Source organism: Mytilus trossulus, chromosome 1 (assembly GCF_036588685.1).
Source record: "Mytilus trossulus isolate FHL-02 chromosome 1, PNRI_Mtr1.1.1.hap1, whole genome shotgun sequence".
Lineage (NCBI taxonomy): Eukaryota > Metazoa > Mollusca > Bivalvia > Mytilida > Mytilidae > Mytilus > Mytilus trossulus.
In genome coordinates this window covers 41,631,899-41,653,307 of record NC_086373.1, presented here as the reverse complement: position 1 = coordinate 41,653,307, position 21,409 = coordinate 41,631,899, and the positions used below count along the sequence as shown (strand labels likewise).

Below are 21,409 nucleotides of genomic sequence, written 5' to 3'. Positions count from 1 at the left end.
TTCGTTTTTAAAACTGTTGTACAAGTTATAAGTGAATTTTGGTCAAATTTTGTACAAATTGTAATTTGTACAAGCACGTTTTGTACAAATTGTAATTTGTACAAAGTCAAAATACAAAGTATAATTTGTACAATATTTTTGTACAAAATGATAACTTGTACACAACATATACATATAACAATTTACAAATAAACATATTATTTTCAAAAATAAACATTGTTAACAATTTTCGCAAACAAATATGTCCTCATACTTTTTATGTTATAATTCAGATTCCATGTATACCTCTTTTTATAATCAAATATTGCTATGCTAATATTCTCCATTAATCTGTTTTTGTAAGTAAAATCGTTGGTTTTTCGTGTTATCTTGCTATCAGCATGTATCCAACATACAATTTCTAAGAATGTTTTTAGTTATTTCAGAATTCCAATTAATGTAGAGATTGACAAGGAATTGTCTTTGCTTTGGCGAAGAAAGTGTTTTATGATTGTTTTGTTAGGTTTTTTGTGTGTTACGAGTAACTGTAATTTAAACAAATTACCGAACACTTTTTTAAATTGCTGTATGCTTTTGTTATCTTTATTCATATTTGTATTTATGACTGTATGCTGTTTAAATTTTTCTGAAACGTTTTATTTGACAAATGACTTTGTCAATATTTTTGATAAAATAACAAAAAAAATCCATACAATAACAAAAACTAAATGCAATATTTTATTTTAAAAAAGATATAAAAAAGGTTCATAGTCTGGATTTCGGTTATAGGCTTTTCATGATGAGTATCCATTTGACAGTCTTCTTCTGCAAATTCTGTGACAATTAACAGTGGCACAGTATCTGTTTGTTGGACAATCTCCATCACTTAAACAGTCGTTTTTGCAAACAGTGTTTCCTCCTAGCACTGACTGAGAAACGACTCCTGAACCTGAAGTACGTGCTGATCCACTCCGTCTGGCAGAAACAGTGTCTAGTACAACACGCCCACCTCGTCCAGAACTGAGTGCGTCAAGAATATCTGCACCTGAATGACCAGACAATCCATGGCCACTACCAATAGTTTCCAAATGAAAATTTCTTGACAGATCCAAATTTCTAGCCAGACCAGATGAACCAATTCGGCTACCAGACGTGAACTGATCATCATCATCAGATAAAGCACGGGACAAACCAATTGAAGAGCCTCTAATGCTTCCAGATACAGAGGTCCTGCCACCAACTGAAGCTCCAGACAATCCTCTACCGGTAGATGACCCGTGTGTAATAAACTCGCTTCCTATTCCATGAGATGTTCCAACATTTCTTGATCCTGCTCGTCTATTTGCATCAATGACATCCAGTACAGAAAGAGATCCGTCACCACGACGCCTGTTTATGTTTCTTCCAACTGTGTGTTCATCCAGCAAAACTTTTGCTACTCCATGTCTGTCTAATGCATGTTTGTCTGTTGGTGCATATACTGTAAAATGAATATTTGACGTGTTATAATTTTCACAAATCTAGTAATACAAAAAAAAAAACTTTTGTTGATACGTAGATATTAGAAAATGTGGTATTTTTACCAATTTGATTACCTTAAACTTAAAATGAAATGACTAGAATGTAATCAACTGCAGGGAACGTACGATTTCAGGACAGATGTAGGCTCATACTGTATAGTAAGCTTTAAAAGACTCCACATGACAAATATGAATCAATTAAAAAAAAAACAGAAAACTTTTTGTGATTTTTTCTTTTATGTATACAAACATATGTAGATGTTAGTAATTAACCCTCTTATGTACAGAAATTATATCTTTTTGAAAATTGTATTATGGTAAGGTATTTTGTATCTCAACACCCATTTTTTTTTTATAAAAACATACTATAAACCCACAGTAAATTTACTTACCAGCTACTGTTATTGAGGTCAATGCCATTAAAATGAAAATGGTTTGGAATCTCATCATCTTTATAATTTCTGAAAAAAACCAGAATTAATGTTTAACGTTACTGGAGTTTAGATGTGCATGTGTCTCTTGATTTTCAATTACTTAAAGAAAGAATGAATCGTTAAGTAATACAAGCAATCATTTTGAAAAACCATACTTAATTAAATTGTTTTACAATGCTTTTTTCTTACAACTTCTTCATTTGCCTCCTATCACTTTAAATGCAATTTTTAACATTCAGAAAATTTAGTTAGAATTGAAATATTTGTACTATTTAGTTTGTATAAATTTATTGATGCCTTTTTTAAATTCCTCAATGTATTATTTCTTGTTTATCTGTGTTATATGTGTTAAATTTCATAAGTACTGCTTTGTGTATCTAGCATTTTTATTTTTAATAAATATGTATATTTCTTACCTTACTATAAAACAATAAGTTTGTAATGAATTTTGTTGTAATGCTTCAGAATCGTTCTTTTATACCGTATTCAATTATTTTTTTCTAATAGTTGACATGCACACAAGGAAATTTGTATATCAACCACAAATGATGAATTTGTTAATTATGGTTCAAACTTTTAAAAGTCACCATGTCATTTTACTTTGCAGTCTTGGGTTATGCTTATGTATAAAAAAAAAATGTACCCCTTTTCTTCCTACTACACACACATTTGCCATTATGTCATAACACACGTATAGTTATTACGAAATATTATTTTGACTGATCGACAATATGGTTCAAATTGCAAGTTATTAATTTCGTTGTAATCAGAGACTTGTACATTTTTAACAAAACCTATCCGAAAGCCTTTTATTTCCGCATGGTTTAGACGTTTAAATCTTTTAAATGAAATTTACTTGAAAACCACTGCTTGATATTTTGTTCGAATGTTTTTTTTTAACACAGTAATTACTAAGATATATCTTATTTAACACTGCTTGAGCTTATGCTTACAAAAATGACGAGAACCATCCTTCTTTGAAAACAAACTATTGAACAATTTTGAAAAAATAGTTTTAATGTATCTTGCATATCTCCTCCTCATACTCCGTCATTGTTATGATTGTTCATTATGAATGTTATCACCAATTGTTCATTATAAATGTTATCACCAATTGTTCATTATGAATGTTATCACCAATTGTTCATTATGAATGTTATCACCAATTGTTCATTATGAATGTTATCACCAATTGTTCATTATGAATGTTATCACCAATTGTTCATTATGAATGTTATCACCAACTGTTCATTGTGAATGTTACCACCAATTGTTCATTATGAATGTTATCACCAATTATTCATTATGAATGTTACCACCAATTGTTCATTATGAATGTTACCACCAATTGTTTATTATGAATGTTATCACCAATTGTTCATTATGAATGTTATCACCAATTATTCATTATGAATGTTACCACCAATTGTTCATTATGAATGTTACCACCAATTGTACATTATGAATGTTATCACCAATTGTTCATTATGAATGTTATCACCAATCTATAAATTGAAAAGATATTCACATCACTGTGTAGGGTTCTAAGTTACAAAACATTAATACTCATAAGTGTTGAGTATATATAATCTACATATAAATAAACTATTTAGATATAGGAAGATGTGGTGTGAGTGCCAATGAGACAACTCTCCATCCAAATAACAATTTAAAAATAAAACCATTATAGGTTAAAGTACGGCCTTCAACACGGAGCCTTGGCTCACACCGAACAACAAGCTATAAAGGGCTCCAAAATTACTAGTGTAAAACCATTCAAACGGGAAAACCAACGGTCTAATCTATATTAACAAAACGAGAAACGAGAAACACGTATATATTACATAAACAAACGACAACTACTGTACATCAGATTCCTGACTTAGTTTGTATGAATTTTATTATTTGTATGAATTTCGCAATATCTTTTGGCTATTGGTTACATGATAGAATGGTATACTTTTTCATTTTCATCGCGGATTTAAAAAAAAACTAAAGGGAAACAGTATACAAAACAAAACCTATTAAACTACACAAATTGCAGCACCAACCACTTTATATCCTGGGGTCATCTCAGGTGAAAACTACTTTAACTCATCTAAGTAGATTTAACTTAATAATGACACAAACACTGCTTGCACTGACTATTTGTACTATTGCATGTATTGAAAGATGATTGACTTTTTTAATACAGAAACTACAAACAAATATTGAATATAACGGAAACGAAACTGACATTACTCAAAATATAAAAACTCCTATGTAAACTCCGATTTAAAATAAACAAATATCTAGTTCATTTCTCATGTATCGCTATAAGGTGGCACGGTAGTATTTGCATCCCAGAATTTAGGATGCTCTTTTGTGTACCCTACCTAAGTCAATGTATCTGAACAGTGTGATTAGACAGAAAAACGGTATAAACTGAACACACTTTCCCAAACTGGAAAAAGGATCAGAAAAATAGCAAGAAAAGTAAACGGCCATGATACTATTTTAAATTCATTTCTGAATAGTAAAATGATATTTCTTTAGTTAAGTGTTAATGTAGAATGTTTTGCAGTGTTAAAAAGTAGTCCAAATTCTAAAAAGGCTATTATTATGGCTTACGGGCCAGGAAATACTACCGTGCCACCTATAATATATATCAATGATAATGCAATTGCTTTAGACCTGGTTCAATTTTCTTGGTTAGCACTACACATAACTTTTTTAAACACCTTATAAATATTAAGTTTGCAAACTGTTTGTTTTACACTGATTAGAAAAGAACGCCAGGCTAACAAGTATGGAATACACAACACTGGTGCATAAAAGATTTATAGTGCATTTCATTATTTCAATGTTACTTCAACAGAAATTTTAAATCCATATGCATAAAGGTAGATAAAACGATGTAAGCGTGTTATTTGAATTCTTTGCAGTGTTATTGTAAACCAAAGTACATATATAGGTTTAACATCTTGCTCAAAGAAGAATATTTTTCATTTAGGCTTATTTCTATTTTATATAATGTTGGCTTTTTCAAAATAATTGCGATCTATCTCCCTTTTTTATTTGTGTTTGACAATCAAATGGAAGCTATTTTTCCTCTGATTGGGCTTTTTCTTTATTCATATGAGGCAGACTTTAAACAATAGCTTCTCAAGAAAATTGTAAAGATACAAGAACTACTTTTAACTTAAAATTTGATAATGTAAATTGGTGTTTTCTTGTCTTTCATGTTTGCTTACGTGCTTTGTTTATATCTTGTTTTGTGCTTATATACTACTAGTACATATTTTCTTGTTGTAAATTGATTAACATTATAACACAACTTTTTTCTGATATTTTTACCTGTGATATCTCATTGGTTTGTTCACACATCGTTGTCAATAATATGGAATTTGATGCAACTGTCATACAAGTGAAAGGTTTAGCCAGCTATGTAACAAGGTTTAATTTATCAGTTTCTGCAAAAGAAAATGCTTGTACCAAGTCAGGAATATACCAGTGGATATCCCCTTGTTTGATGCGTATGAGCTTTTGATTTTTCAATGGGATAAGCGACTTAAGAGACGTTTTGTCCGCCTAAAAAAAAATATATTTAACACCAAAAGTTAATACGGAACGAAAGAACAAGGTATTTTGATATCTCAAAACTTAAGTTAAAATGAAAGATAATTGTCTGCAATTTTACATTTCAGGACAAACAAAAACGGACATATTCTTTTTTTTAACCCAAGATATAACTGACGGTGTCCAGATTTGACTCAACTTTGTTTTAATTCTTAGTTTTCCTTCAAAATTTGTTACTTATATGTTATAGACTCCAGTTTATTTAATACTAGTAAACCGTTAGCAAACAAACCGCTAGTATTGTGTATATGTTTAAAATTCTGAAAAAAAATAGAAGAGTTTTCCAACGATAACCAGTTAACCTTTAAGAGTGGTTTTCCAAGCAATTCAAAGAAATACTAATATTGTTTAAAAGGAAATAAAAGACTTCACTTTATTTTTATTTGTTTCGTATTGTTCAAGTCTCTGCTTATTACTAAACATACCATCAATTTATTTGCAAACATTAATAATAGGTCAAAGCAATATTTCATTACACGTACATGTATTATGACGTAACGAAAACTATGTCGATTGTACGAGGAAACAAAATGTGTTTTTGACCCTGAGAAAATTTCTGTGAACATATATTGCAATTCCTTAGTACTACGACAGTGTGACATTTAAAAATGCACATATAAACAATGCATTCATCATTTGCGGTTAACTTTAAACTTTCCTTGTGTTCATGTGTATTATAAACAATATAATTGAAAACGAACGGTATAAAAGAGCGAGTTTGAGGCAGTAAACATTATTCATTCGAAATAATTCAAATTGATCCAAACAAAGGTAAGAAATTATAAAAGAAGAATCATAACTATTCGGTATAAATAAATAGAAAAGATATAACAATTAAAATTAATGCCATAGTAAAAAAGATATGAAATAAGTAATAAAAGATTTAGAAAATTGTATTTATACAGTTTTAAGCGTGATGCATAGTTCAATATTTTGGTTTTGATCTCAGCAATTTGAATTTAGATTCAGTTACACAATACTACTTCAAAGTATAATTTATTCTCATAACTAATATTTACTGTGTTTTAAAATCTATCAGACGTTTAATTTGGAATGGAATAAATAATGAAGATATTCAAGTTATTAATCATTCGAAGTAATATTTTGTTCTTATGTTTGAATACTGTTAAGATATATGTTTATCTTATACTTATACTTGACAATCAATGCAAAAAGTAAAATCACAAAAATACCGAACTCAGAGGAAAATCAATTTCGAAAGTCCATAATTACATGGCAAAATCAAAAAACAAAACGCATCCAAAACGAATGGACAAGCAAGTTATGCAAGTTCCTTTTTCTGCATTTGTAAAATGTGAATATAAATCCTATGTATCTTTCTAATTTGTAATGTGAACTTATTTCTCTGTTGAATCATATTGCATTAATTTTCTAAATTGAAACTTTATTTCCACAATTTACATAATTCGTTATTAAATTATTTGAACTGCTATTTTGTAAGTAACGATATTTTTCCTCTAAATTTCAGACTTGAATGATGACATTCCAGACCATTTTCGTTTTGATTGCATTGGCCACAATAACAGCAGCCGGTAAGAAAAATGTTCAATGTGTTTTAGTCGAAATATGTAAACTGTATCAAATAAAGGTGTTTCCTATATCAGGAATATGACAGTTCTTGTCCATTCGTTTTTGATGCGTTTTGTTATTTGATTTTTCCATGTGATTATAGACTTTCCTAATTGATTTTCCTCTGAGTTCATTTTTTTGTGATTTTACTTTTTCCTTGTGTAGATAACATTTAAAAAAAATTAACAAAGAATGTCAGATATCTCCGAAACCGAACGGTCTCTGCAATGCCTTACAACAACGTTCTTTTGCTAAAATTGTGTAGTTGTTTTATTGGCGATAATAATTGTTATTATTGTATTGTTAAAGTCAAAAGAAACGAGTGACCGGTGAAAAAATATGTTCTTCCATTTCTTGAACCAATGCATACACACATCATAAACATAGTCTTCTGTGCACGAATTTATCATTTTTTTCGTGTAAATTTCGTATAATCGTCAAATTTTTTTTTCAATCGGTCAGTGTTGTTGTGTAAATATGGCAGGTAATTAAAGTTCGTATTTCGAAGCCGAAGTTTAACGATGGTCACCTGTTTGTCAACAATAGACAAAAAATAAACAAAAAAAGCATGGAAAGAGAGCACGTGTTTAACATGTGAATTCAGATAATAGTTTATTTTAAGGACATCCATGCGTATTGTGATCACCGGATTTTTACGAGATGGGTCACACTGAGGTCACTTTGCATACGGAAAATATGTCGGGGGAATTGGTTGCTGGAAGCAAGCAATTAAAATTAAGTAAACTTCTTCTAAATATGAATAAATTTAAGAATTTTCTTCAGAAAAAAGTATATGTACATAAGTTTTATAATGAAAACTATCCATTGAGTTATAAAAAACATATGCATTATTTTTTTTGATTTGAGGTTTCAGTATTTTTTTTCCAATTAATCAACGCATGAAAATCACATAAATTGTCAGATATTCAATTTTTTCAGTATATGCACCCTCGGATAAGCATGCATTAGACAGACATGGAGTGGAGAAAGTTTTACTGGTCGAAAACACAGTTGGTAGAAACATAAACAGGCGTCGTGGTGACGGATCTCTTTCTGTACTGGATGTTATTGATGCAAATAGACGAGCAGGATCAAGAAATGTTGGAACATCTCATGGAATAGGTAGTGAGTTTATTACACACGGGTCATCTTCCGGTAGAGGATTGTCTGGAGCTTCAGTTGGTGGAAGGACCTCTGTATCTGGAAGCATTAGAGGCTCTTCAATTGGTTTGTCCCGTGCTTTATCTGACGATGATGATCATTTCACGTCTGGTAGCCGAATTAGTTCATCTGGTCTGGCTAGAAATTTGGATCTGTCAAGAAATTCTCATTTGAAAACTATTGGTAGTGGCCATGGAGTGTCTGGTCATTCAGGTGCAGATATTCTTGACGCAATCAGTTCTAGACGAGGTGGGCGTGTTGTACTAGACACTGTTTCTGCAAGACGTAGTGGATCAACACGTACCTCAGCTTCAGGATTCGTTTCTCAGTCAGTGATAGGAGGAAAAACTGATTGCAAAAACGACTGTTTTAGTGATGGAGATTGTCCAACAAACAGATACTGTGCCACTGTTAATTGTCACAGAATTTGCAGAAGAAGACTTTCAAATGGATACTCATCATGAAAAGCCTATCACTGAAATTCAGACTATGAACATTTTTCTATATCTTTTTTAAAATAAAATATTGCATTCAGCTTTTGTTATTGTATAGATTTTTCGTTATTTTATCAAAAATACTGACAAAGTCATTTGTCAAAAAAAACGTATCAGAAAAAATATAACAGCATACAGTCATAATTACACATATGAATAAAGATCAAAAAAGCATACAGCAATTGAAAAAATGTTCGGTTATATCTTTAAATTACAGTAACTCGTAACACACAAAAAACATAACAAAAACAATTGAAAAAAAATTTTCTTCGCCAAAGCAAAGATAATTCCCTGTCAAATTCTAAATTGATTGGAATTCTGAAATAACTACAAACATTCTTATAATTTTTACGTTGGATACGTGCTGATTGCTAGACAACACAGAAAACTTACGATTTTCGTTACAAAAACAGATTAAGGGACAGATATTAGAATTGGAATCTTTGATTATAAGAAGATATATACAGGGAACCTGAATTATTACATAAAAAGTATGAGGATATATTTAAATTGCGAAAATTGTTAACCATATTTACCTTGGGGAATAATATATTTATTTATAAATTGTTATATGTGTACATTCATATGGTCGGTCCTTAATATAAAAAGACATATGAATGTATATTTATCTAACTATGTGATATAGATTTTAATCATTGTTGAAGGTAATTCTGGTGCATATAGTTGTAAGTTTGTCTATCTAACGCATATACTGTTAAATTAAAGATCTGACAATTTATGTTATATTCACTTATTAATTAATGATTAATTTAGAAATAAATAAATATTGTATTTTATTTCTATTGAACAATACAATGATTTCATGTGTTATCTCCGATTAAATCAACTACACATTCTATGCAAAGGGATGTTGTTGTAAGCAATTCTCAAGAAAAGTACTGAACTCCGAAGAAAATTCAAAACCGAAAGTCACTATTCAAATGGCAAATTAAAATGATAAAACACATCAAGCGAATGGAAGAGACTGTTCGGTTTTGCAAATATCAGCTGTTTTAAAGAACATTCTCTAGTAGGACATTCATATGTTATTTACACACTGAACACACTTTTATTTGATAAAGTTTATAAATTTCGAGAAAAACACATTGAACACTTTTCTTACCGGCTACTGTTATTGTTATCAATGCAATCAAAATGAAAATGGTCGGAAATCTCATCATTTCTAAGTCTTAAATTTAGAGGCAAAATATCGTTATTAACAAAATAGCAGGTCAAACAATTTAATACGAAATATGTAAATCGTGAAAATTAAGTTTCAATCTTTAAATGCAATATGATTTTACAGAGAAATTAGGTTCACATCACAAATAAGAAAGAAACATAGGATGTATATTCACGAATTAACAAATGCAGAAAAAGGAACTTTCATCATTTTCATTGATTGTCAAGTATAATATATATATTTACTTTTACAGTATTTAAACTTAAAAACAAACATTTATTCGAATGATTAATAACTTGAAAATCTCAAGTTATTATTTCATTTCAAATTAAATATTCAAAAAATTTTAAATCACAGTGGACATCAGTTATGAAAATTAATTATATTTTGTAGCAGTATTGTGTTACTGTATCTTAATTTAATTTACTGAGATCAATACCAAAATATTGAAATATGCATAACGCTTTAAACTTTATAAATCCATTTCCTAATCTTTTATAACTTCATTTATATCCTATCTTTGTTACTATGGCATTAATTATATTTGTTGTATCTTTCCTATTTGTTTTAACCAAAAAACCAACACCGAAAACTTACGATTTTCGTTACAAAAACAGATTAAGGGAAAGATATTAGCATAGAAATCTTTGATTATAAAAAGAGGTATACATGAAACCTGAATTATAACATAAAAAGTATGCGAAAATTATTAACCATGTTTACTTACCTTGGGAAATGATATATTTATTTGTAAATTTTTATATGTATGCATTCATATGGTCGGTCCTTAATATGAAAAGACATATGAACTATTTTTTTTATCTAACTATGTGATATAGATTTCAATCATTGTTGAAGGTAATTCTGATGCGTATAGTTGTAACTTTCAACATTGTTAGGTGTATGATGGATATTTGTTTCATCGGTAATCATTCCATATCTTATATCTTTATTATTTGACAGGTAAAAGTCTTCCATGTGCACCCTTCAAGGTCTCATGTTTGATAACTACCTTACCTGACCCGAGCACTTTTTTTTTTTAATTTCATAGTATCCATCATAGTATGTGTACGAACACAAATATGTAGTCTTTCATATCATGAAAAAAAAATAGCTCTTTATAATTAAGATACGCCTCTATCATTTTATTGTACAATGTATGACACATACATTTTTATTTTATTTCACTGTAGAACACAAAATCATATTTGTAGCTGAAGTCTTTAAAAACAAATCGACCAATATCAATAAATATAGTTTAGATTATGTGTTATGCTTATCATAGATTAAAAAAGATCGTCCATCAACGGGCTTTAAAGATATATAAAAGATATATACAAATTAGTGTTGATAGTTTGTTTTGGGGTTTGATAGTTTTTCTGACATAAAGAGGTTCCTGGTTTTCTCATATAGGGTTATATGTTGAACTGTACATGTAGTGCACAGTAGCAGCAACACTGTACCAAATACTAAAAGAGAAGTGTCTTATATTTCATGTTCCAGACTGTCATGGAGGAGACACTAATTTAAATCAGTGAAATGCAACCGTTTATAGATTTGATAGTGTTTTCTGTTTCTGGTTTTCATGTATAGGGTTCTATGTTAAACTGTGATCTACAGTGACAGCAATACTGTACCAAACATTCAAATAGCAGTGTCTCTTTTGCAATGTTCAAGACTGTCATGGAGCAGACACTAATTTAAATCAGTGCCAACCATTCATAGATTTTATTTAGTTAAACAGTGTTTTAATATAAAATCTACATATTGGCCAACGTGCTTTGAGTGCTTTGTAGATATATATATAGTTATGTTCCTGTAATTTAATGTTGTGCATGTGAAATGTTCTATTTTGGGTGTACCTTTCAACCTTTTAACTTTGGAATAATTTTTTTTTTTTTTTTTTTATATATTCATCATTTTGAAAACTGATCCGTTAATTGGACACAGCTAATTGAGTGTGCTCCATCTCTGGGGAGATTTACTTGAAGACGCAGAAGATTGCAAAAATTTCCAAATGATTCCAATGAAGAAAAAAAACAACAATTTTGATTTTGGATAGCAGCAAAAACCAAAATAGGAGGAGAATCACATAAGTTGCATTTCTGTATGCTTAGATTCTAATATGCTAGATCGTATCCAAGGACCTGCAAGCATGCATTATTATATAGTTCTAATTATGTTACTTTATGTTAATTTCTTTATATGTGTCAACTTAAAATTGTTCACTTGTTAGTATCTTTATGTAATCGTAAGTAAAAGATTTTCGTAATTGTTTCTATGAAGACTTATTATTGTTTTAAGTAACAAAAATATACGAATTATGTCAGATATCAAATGCATAACTCCTCAAACTGATAAAAAGTTTGTTTTAGATATGATCAGGACTGACGGGCAAAAGGAGTAAAAAAATATATTAACTTATCAGTTATTATCTTTAAGCGAATGATCATTCAAACTCAGGACAGCACATTTCTTCTATGATTGATAAAAAAGTCTTACAAAACCACCTAAAGTTATAGTTTTAGTAGCACAAGCACTGTTTGGTAAATTTGTACTTTTCTTTATTTGGCTTCTGGACAAAAAAAATGTTTTATTTAAGTGTTAATTAAATGCTTTAATTTTTCCTTAAAAATTTACATCGAATGAATGCTAATTCAACAACTCATTGTTCCGACAGTTGTGACCATCTTACAGCAGATCATGTGCAATTGTGAGTTGTGTGTCAAATTTTTGTTTCACAAAAAATGCATTTGTATAGAAACATGAGACCTTAAAGAGTGCAGCTGGAAGACTTTTACCTGTCAAATTAATTACGATATAAGATATGGAATGATTACCGATAAGACAAATATTCATCATACACGTAACAATGTTGAAATTTACAACTAAATGCTCCAGAATTACCTTCAACAATGATTGAAATCCATATCCCACAGTTAGATAAAAATAAGTTCATATGTCTTTTGACATCAAGCACGAACTTTATGAATGTATACATATAACAATTTACAAATAAACATATTATTTCCCAAGGTAAACATGGTTAACAGTTTTCGCAATCAAATATATCCTCAGACTTTTTATGTTATAATTCAGGTTCCATGTATACATCTTTTTATAATCAAATATTTCTATGCTAATATTCTCCATTAATCTGTTTTTGTAAAGAAAATCGTTAGTTGTCCTTGTTGTCTAGCTATCAGCATGTATCCAACATAAAATTTCTAAGAATGTTTGTAGTTATTTCAGATTTCCAATCAATGTAGAGATTGACAAGGAATTATCTTTGCTTTTGGCGATGAAAGTGTTTTATGATTGTTTTTGTTATGTTTTTTGTGTGTTACGAGTAACTGTAATTTAAACAAATCACCGAACATTTTTTTAAATTGCTGTATGCTTTTGTTATCTTTATTCATATTTGTATTTATGATTGTATGCTGTTTTATTTTTTCTGATACGTTTTATTTGACAAATGACTTTGTCAACATTTTTGATAAAATAACAAAAAAAATCTATACAATAACAAAACTAAATGCAATATTTTATTTTAAAAAAGATAAGATATAAAAAAAGGTTCATAGTCTGGATTTCGGTGATAGGCTTTTCATGATGAGTATCCATTTGACAGTCTTCTTCTGCAAATTCTGTGACAATTAACAGTGGCACAGTATCTGTTTGTTGGACAATCTCCATCACTAAAACAGTCGTTTTTGCAAACAGTGTTTCCTCCTAGCACTGACTGAGAAACGAGTCCTGAACCTGAAGTACGTGCTGATCCACTACGTCTGGCAGAAACAGTGTCTAGTACAACACGTCCAGAACTGATGGCGTCAAGAATATCTGCACCTGAATGACCAGACACTCCATGGCCACTGCCAATAGTTTCCAAATGAGAATTTCTTGACAGATCCAAATTTCTAGCCAGACCAGATGAACCAATTCGGCTACCAGACTTGAACTGATCTTCATCGTCAGATAAAGCACGGGACAAACCAATTGAAGAGCCTCTAATGCTTCCAGATACAGAGGTCCTGCCACCAACTGAAGCTCCAGACAATCCTCTACCGGAAGATGACCCGTGTGTAATAAACTCGCTTCCTATTCCATGAGATGTTCCAACATTTCTTGATCCTGCTCGTCTATTTGCATCAATAACATCCAGTACAGAAAGAGATCCGTCACCACGACGCCTGTTTATGTTTCTTCCAACTGTGTGTTCATCCAGCAAATATTTTGCTACTCCATGTCTGTCTAATGCATGTTTGTCTGTTGGTGCATATACTGTAAAATTAGTATTTGACGTGTTATAATTTTCACCAATTTAGCAATACAAAACAATAAAAAAACAACTTTTGTTGATACGTAGATATTAGAAAATCTGGTATTTCTACCAATTTGATTACAATAAACTTTAAATGAAATGACCAGAATGATTTCAACTGCAGGGAACGTACGATTTCAGCTCAGATGTAGGCTCATACTGTATAGAAAGCTATAAAAGACTCCACATGACAAATATGAATCAATTTAAAAAAACAGAAAACTTTTTGTGAATTTTTCTTTTATGTATACAAACATATGTAGATGTTAGTAATCAACCCTCTTATGTACAGAAATTATATCTTTTTAAAAATTGTATTATGGTAAGGTATTGGGAATTGTGTATCTCAACACCCAATTTTTTTTTATAAAAACATACTATAAACCCACAGTAAATTTACTTACCAGCTACTGTAATTGTGGTCAATGCCATTAAAATGAAAATGGTTTGGAATCTCATCATCTTTATAATTTCTGAAAAAAAACAGAATTAATGTTTTACGTTACTGGAATTTAGATGTGCATGTGTCTCTTGATTTTCAATTACTTAAAGAAAGAATGAATCGTTGAGTAAATCAGGCAATCACTTTGAAAAACCATACTTATTAAATTGTTTTACAATGCTTTTTTCTTACAACTTCCTCATTTGATTTCTTTCAATTTAAATGATTTTTTTTAACATACAGAAAATTTACTTAGAATTAAAATATTTGTACCATATAGTATGTAAAAATTTATTGATGCCTTTTTTTAAGTCCTCAATGAATTATGTCTTGTTTATCTGTGTTAGATGTGTTAAATTTTCATAGTTATTGCGATGTGTATCTAGCATTTTTATTTTTAATAAATATGTATATTTCTTACCTTAGTATAAAACAATTGGAATAGTTTGTAATGAATATTGTTATATTGCTTCAGAATCGTTCTTTTATACCGTATTCAAATTTTTTTCTAATAGTTGACATACACACAAGGAAATTTGTATATTAACCACAAATGATGAATTTGTAAATTATGGTTCAAACTTTTAAATGTCACAATGTCATTTTACTTTGCAGTCTTGGATTATGCTTATTTAAAAAAAAAAGAACTGTACTCAGGGTTATTTCGTTTTCTTCCTACTACACACACATTTGGCATTATGTCATAATACACGTAGTTATTACGAAATATTATTTTGACTGATGAACAATATGGTTAAATATGCAAGTTATTAACTTCGTTGTAATCAGAGACTTGTACATTTTTAACAAATTTAAAACAATCCGAAAGCCTTTTATTTCCCTATGGTTTAGACGTTAAAATCTTTTGAAATAAAATTACTTGAAAACCACGGCTTTATATTTTGTTCGAAGGTTTGTTTATTTAAACACAGTAATTACTAGGATGTATCTTATTTAACACTGCTTGAGCTTATGCCTACAAAAAGGACGAGAACCATTCTTCTTTGAAAACAAACTATTGAACAATTTTGAAAACAACAGTGTTGATGTATCTTGCATATCTCCTCCGCATGCTCCGTCACTGTTATGATTGTTCATTATGAATGTTATCACCAATTGTTCATTATGAATGTTATCATCACTTGTTCATTATGAATGTTATCACCAATTGTTGATTATGAATGTTATCACCAATTGTTCATTATGAATGTTATCACCAATTGTTCATTATGAATGTTATCACCACTTGTTCATTATGAATGTTATCACCAATTGTTCATTATGAATGTTATCACCAATTGTTCATTATGAATGTAATCACCAATTGTTTATTATGAATGTTATCACCAATAGTTCATTATGAATGTTATCACCAATAGTTCATGATGAATGTTATCACCAATTGTTAATTATGAATGTTATCAACAATTGTTCATTATGAATGTTATCACCAATAGTTCATTATGAATGTTATCACCAATTGTTCATTATGAATGTTATCACCAATTGTTCATTATGAATGTTATCACCAATAGTTCATTATGAATGTTATAACCAATTGTTCATTATGAATGTTATCACCAATTGTTCATTATGAATGTTATCACCAATCTAAAAATTGAAAAGGAATTCACATCACTGTGTTAGGCTCTAAGTTACAAAACATTAATACTCATAAGTGTTGTTTATATCTAATCTACATATAAATCAGCTCTAAAATTTGTTTGAATTTCGCAATATCTTTTTTCTATTGGGAAACATTTGGTTACATGATAGAATGGTATACTTTTTCATTTTCATCGCGGATTTAAAAAAAAACCTAACGGGAAACAGTATACAAAACAAAACCTATTAAACTACACAAATTGCAGCACCAACCACTTCATACCCCGGGGCGATCTCAGGTGAAAACTACTTTAACTCATATGAGAAGATTTAACTTAATAATGACACAAACACTGCTTGCACTGACTATTTGTACTATTGCATGTATTGAAAGATAATTGACTTTTTTAATATAGAAACTACAAACACATATTGAATATAACGGAAACGAAACTGAAAATACTCAAAATATAAAAACTCCTATGTAAACTCCGATTTAAAAAAAAAACCAATATCTATTTCATTACTCATGTATCTCTTTAAGGTGGCACGGTAGTATTTGCATTCCAGAATTTAGGTTGCCCTTTTGTGTACTCTACCTAAGTCAATGTATCTGAAAAGTGTGATTAGAAAAAACAGTATCAACTGAACACACTTTCCCAAACTGAGGAATGAATCAGGTGTAGAAAAATATGAAATAATTTTACAAACAGATGAAAATGATTTTTTAAGATTTTTTTCAAATTGTGCATTCACTGCATGATAAAAAGACCCGAAAGCACTAGAGGCCTTAGGTTTTTAAAAACAGGGAAAAAAAGTAAACGGTCATGATACTATTTCATATTCATTTCTGAATATTAAAATGAAATTTCTTTAGTTAAGTGTGAATGTAGAATTTTTGCAGTGTTAAAAAGTAGTGCAAATTCTAAAAAGGCCATCATTATGGCTAACGTGCCAGGAAATACTACCGTGCCACCTAACATATATATCAACGATAATGCAATTGCTTTAGACCTGGTTCAATTTTATTGGTTAGCACTACCAACAACTGTTTTAAACACCTTATACATATTAAGTATGCAAACTGTTTGTTTTACACTGATTTGAAAAGAACGCCTGGCTAACAATTATGGAATACACAACACTGATGCATAAAAGATTTATAGTGCATTCCATTTTTTCGATGTTACTTCAACAGAAATTTTAAATCCATATGCATTCAGGTAGATAACACGATGTAAGCGTGTGATTTGAGTTCTTGGAAGTGTTATAATTGTAAACCAAAGTACATAAATAGGTTTAACATCTTGCTCAAAGAAGATTATTTTTCATTTAGGCTTTTTTCTATTTTATATAGTTTTGGCTTTTTCAAAATAATTGTGATCTATCTCCCTTTTTTTTTTATATGTGTTTGCCAATCGAATGGAAGCCATTTGACCTCTGACTGGGCTCTTTATTTATATATATGAGGCAGACTTTAAACAATAGCTTCTCAAAAAATTGTAAAGATACAAGAACTACCTTTAACTTTAGATTTGATAATGTAAATTTGTGTTTTCTTGTCTTTCATTTTTGCTTATGTGCTTTGTCTATATCACGTTTTGTGCTTGTAAACTACATATTTTCTTGTTTTATATTGATTAAGATTATAACACAACTTTTTTTTGATATTTTTACCTATGATATCTCATTGGTTTGTTCACACATCAATATAAAGGAATTTGATGCAACTGTCATACAAGTGAAAGGTTTAGTCAGCTATTTAACAAGTTTTAATCCATCAGTTTCTGCAAAAAAAATGCTTGTTCCAAGTCAGGAATATACTATTTGATATCCCTCTGTTTAATGCGTATGAGCTTTTGATTTTTCAATGGGATTAGGGAGAAGTTTTGTCCGCCTGAAAAAATAAATATAAAATAAATATAACACAAAATGTTAATACGGAACAAAAGAACAAGGCATTTTTATATCTCAAAACTTCAGTAAAAATAAAAAATAATTGTCTGAAATTTTACATTTCAGGACAAAATGTCAAGAGGCAACAAAAAAGGACATATTCTTTTTTTTTTACCCAAGATAAAACTGACGGTGCCCAGATTACACTCAAGTTTGTTTTAATTCTTAGTTTCCCTTCAAAATTTGTTACTTATATGTTATAGACTCCAGTTTATTTAATACTAGTAAACCGTTAGCAAACAAACCGCTAGTATTGTGTATATGTTTAAAATCCTGAAAAAAAAGAGTTTTCCAACGATAACCAGTTAACCTTTAAGAGTCGTTTTCCAAGCAATTCAAAGAAATACTAATATCGTTTAAAAGGAAATAAAAGACTTCAGTTTATTTTTATTTGTTTCGTATTGTTCAAATCTCTGGTTATTACTAAACATACCACCAATTTATTTGCAAACATTAATAATAGGTCAAAGCAATATTTCATAACACGTACATGTATGATGACGTAACGAAAACTATGTCGATTGTACGAGGAAACAAAATGTGTTTTTGACCCTGAGAATATTTCTGTGAACATATATTGCAATTCCTTAGAACTACGACAGTGTGACATTTAAAAATGCACATATAAACAATTCATCATTTGCGGTTAACTTTAAACTTTCCTTGTGTTCATGTGTATTATAAACAATATAATTGAAAACGAACGGTATAAAAGAGCGAGTTTGAGGCAGTAAACATTATTCATTCGAAATAATTCAAATTGATCCAAACAAAGGTAAGAAATTATAAAAGCAGAATCATAACTATTTGGTATAAATAAATAGAAAAGACATAACAATTAAAATTAATGCTGTAGTAAAAAAGATATGAAATAAGTTATAAAAGATTTAGAAAATTGTATTTATACAGTTTAAAGCGTGATGCATAGTTCAATATTTTGGTTTTGATCTCAGTAATTTGAATTAAGATTCAGTTACACAATACTACTTCAAAGTATAATTTATTCTCACAACTTATATTTACTGTGTTTTAAAATCTATCAGACGTTTAATTCGGAATGGGATAAATATTGGAGATATTCAAGTTATTAATCATTCGAAGTAATATTTGGTTCTTATGTTTGAATACTGTTAAGATATATGTTTATCTTATACTTATACTTGACAATCAATGCAAGTTATGCAAGTTCCTTTTTCTGCATTTGTAAAATGTGATAATAATTCCTATGTATCTTTCTAATTTGTAATGTGAACTTATTTCTCTGTCGAATCATATTGCATTAATTTTCAAAATTGAAACTTTATTTCCACAATTTACATAATTCGTTATTAAATTGTTTGAACTGCTATTTTGTAAGTAACGATATTTTTCCTCTAAATTTCAGACTTGAATGATGACATTCCAGACCATTTTCGTTTTGATTGCATTGGCCACAATAACAGCAGCCGGTAAGAAAAATTTTCAATGTGTTTTAGTCGAAATATGTAAACTGTATCAAATAAAGGTGTTTCCTATGTCAGGAATATGACAGTTCTTGTCCATTCGTTTTTGATGCGTTTTGTTATTTGATTTTGCCATGTGATTATAGACTTTCCTAGTTGATTTTCCACTGAGTTCAGTATTTTTGTGATTTTACTTTTTCTTTGTGTAGATAACATTTAAAAAAAATAATAACGAAACCGAACAGTCTCTGCAATGCCTTACAACAACGTCTTTTGCTAAAAGTGTGTAGCTCTTTTTTTGGCGATAATAATTGATATTATTGTATTGTTAAATAAAACAAAAATCACCAGTATTTTTTTCCAATTAATCAACGCATGAAAATCACATAAATTGTCAGATATTCAATTTTTTCAGTATATGCACCCTCGGAAAAGCATGCATTGGACAGACATGGAGTGGAGAAAGTTTTACTGGTCGAAAACACAGTTGGTAGAAACATAAACAGGCGTCGTGGTGACGGATCTCTTTCTGTACTGGATGTTATTGATGCAAATAGACGAGCAGGATCAAGAAATGTTGGAACATCTCATGGAATAGGCAGTGAGTTTATTACACACGGGTCATCTTCCGGTAGAGGATTGTCTGGAGCTTCAGTTGGTGGAAGGACCTCTGTATCTGGAAGCATAAGAGGCTCTTCAATTGGTTTGTCCCGTGCTTTATCTGACGATGATGATCATTTCACGTCTGGTAGCCGAATTGGTTCATCTGGTCTGGCTAGAAATTTGGATCTGTCAAGAAATTCTCATTTGAAAACTATTGGTAGTGGCCATGGAGTGTCTGGTCATCCAGGTGCAGATATTCTTGACGCAATCAGTTCTAGACGAGGTGGGCGTGTTGTACTAGACACTGTTTCTGCAAGACGTAGTGGATCAGCACGTACCTCAGGTTCAGGATTCGTTTCTCAGTCAGTGATAGGAGGAAAAACTGATTGCAAAAACGACTGTTTTAGTGATGGAGATTGTCCAACAAACAGATACTGTGCCACTGTTAATTGTCACAGAATTTGCAGAAGAAGACTTTCAAATGGATACTCATCATGAAAAGCCTATCACTGAAATCCAAACTTTGAACATTTTTTTATATCTTTTTTAAAATAAAATATTGCATTCAGCTTTTGTTATTGTATAGATTTTTTGTTATTTTATCAAAAATCCTGACAAAGTCATTTGTCAAAAAAACGTATCAGAAAAAATATAACAGCATACAGTCATAATTACAAATATGAATTAAGATAAAAAAAAAAAAGCATACAGCAATTGAAAAAATGTTCGGTTATTTCTTTAAATTACAGTAACTCGTAACACACAAAAAACCTAACAAAAACAATTAAAAAATACTTTTTTCACCAAAGCAAAGATAATTCCCTGTCAAGTTCTACATTGATTGGAATTCTGAAATAACTACAAACATTTTTAACATTTTTACGTTGGATACGTGCTGATACCTAAACAACACAGAAAACGAACGATTTTCGTTACAAAAACAGATTAAGGGAAAGATATTAGAATTGAAATCTTTGATTATAAAAAGAGGTATATATGGAACCTGAATTATAACATAAAAAGTTTGAGGATATATTTTAATTGCGAAAATTATCAAC

The 21,409-nt window shown here is 29.9% G+C and overlaps 4 protein-coding genes across 4 annotated transcripts; 2 read left to right on the top strand and 2 right to left on the bottom strand.

Moving 5' to 3' along the window:
• Window positions 1–703: 703 nt before the first annotated feature.
• LOC134707999 (uncharacterized) lies at window positions 704–1,958 on the bottom strand. Its single transcript, XM_063568211.1, has 2 exons — window positions 1,892–1,958; window positions 704–1,459 (listed from the first exon to the last, which is right to left on the bottom strand). The coding sequence occupies exons 1-2, from the start codon at window positions 1,947–1,949 to the stop codon at window positions 774–776; spliced, it is 744 nt and encodes a 247-aa protein (XP_063424281.1). The 5' UTR covers window positions 1,950–1,958; the 3' UTR covers window positions 704–773.
• Window positions 1,959–6,254: 4,296 nt separating this feature from the next.
• Window positions 6,255–8,790, top strand: LOC134708015 (uncharacterized). The gene is made up of 3 exons (XM_063568253.1): window positions 6,255–6,322; window positions 7,041–7,104; window positions 8,081–8,790. Exons 2-3 carry the CDS (start codon window positions 7,047–7,049, stop codon window positions 8,764–8,766), a joined length of 744 nt encoding a protein of 247 aa, XP_063424323.1. The 5' UTR covers window positions 6,255–6,322; window positions 7,041–7,046; the 3' UTR covers window positions 8,767–8,790.
• Window positions 8,791–13,586: 4,796 nt separating this feature from the next.
• On the bottom strand, window positions 13,587–14,781 carry LOC134719084 (uncharacterized). Its single transcript, XM_063582066.1, has 2 exons — window positions 14,708–14,781; window positions 13,587–14,263 (listed from the first exon to the last, which is right to left on the bottom strand). Exons 1-2 carry the CDS (start codon window positions 14,763–14,765, stop codon window positions 13,587–13,589), a joined length of 735 nt encoding a protein of 244 aa, XP_063438136.1. The 5' UTR covers window positions 14,766–14,781.
• Window positions 14,782–19,018: 4,237 nt separating this feature from the next.
• LOC134707990 (uncharacterized) lies at window positions 19,019–20,898 on the top strand. Its single transcript, XM_063568199.1, has 3 exons — window positions 19,019–19,081; window positions 19,691–19,754; window positions 20,164–20,898. The coding sequence occupies exons 2-3, from the start codon at window positions 19,697–19,699 to the stop codon at window positions 20,847–20,849; spliced, it is 744 nt and encodes a 247-aa protein (XP_063424269.1). The 5' UTR covers window positions 19,019–19,081; window positions 19,691–19,696; the 3' UTR covers window positions 20,850–20,898.
• The last annotated feature ends 511 nt before the right edge of the window (window positions 20,899–21,409 follow it).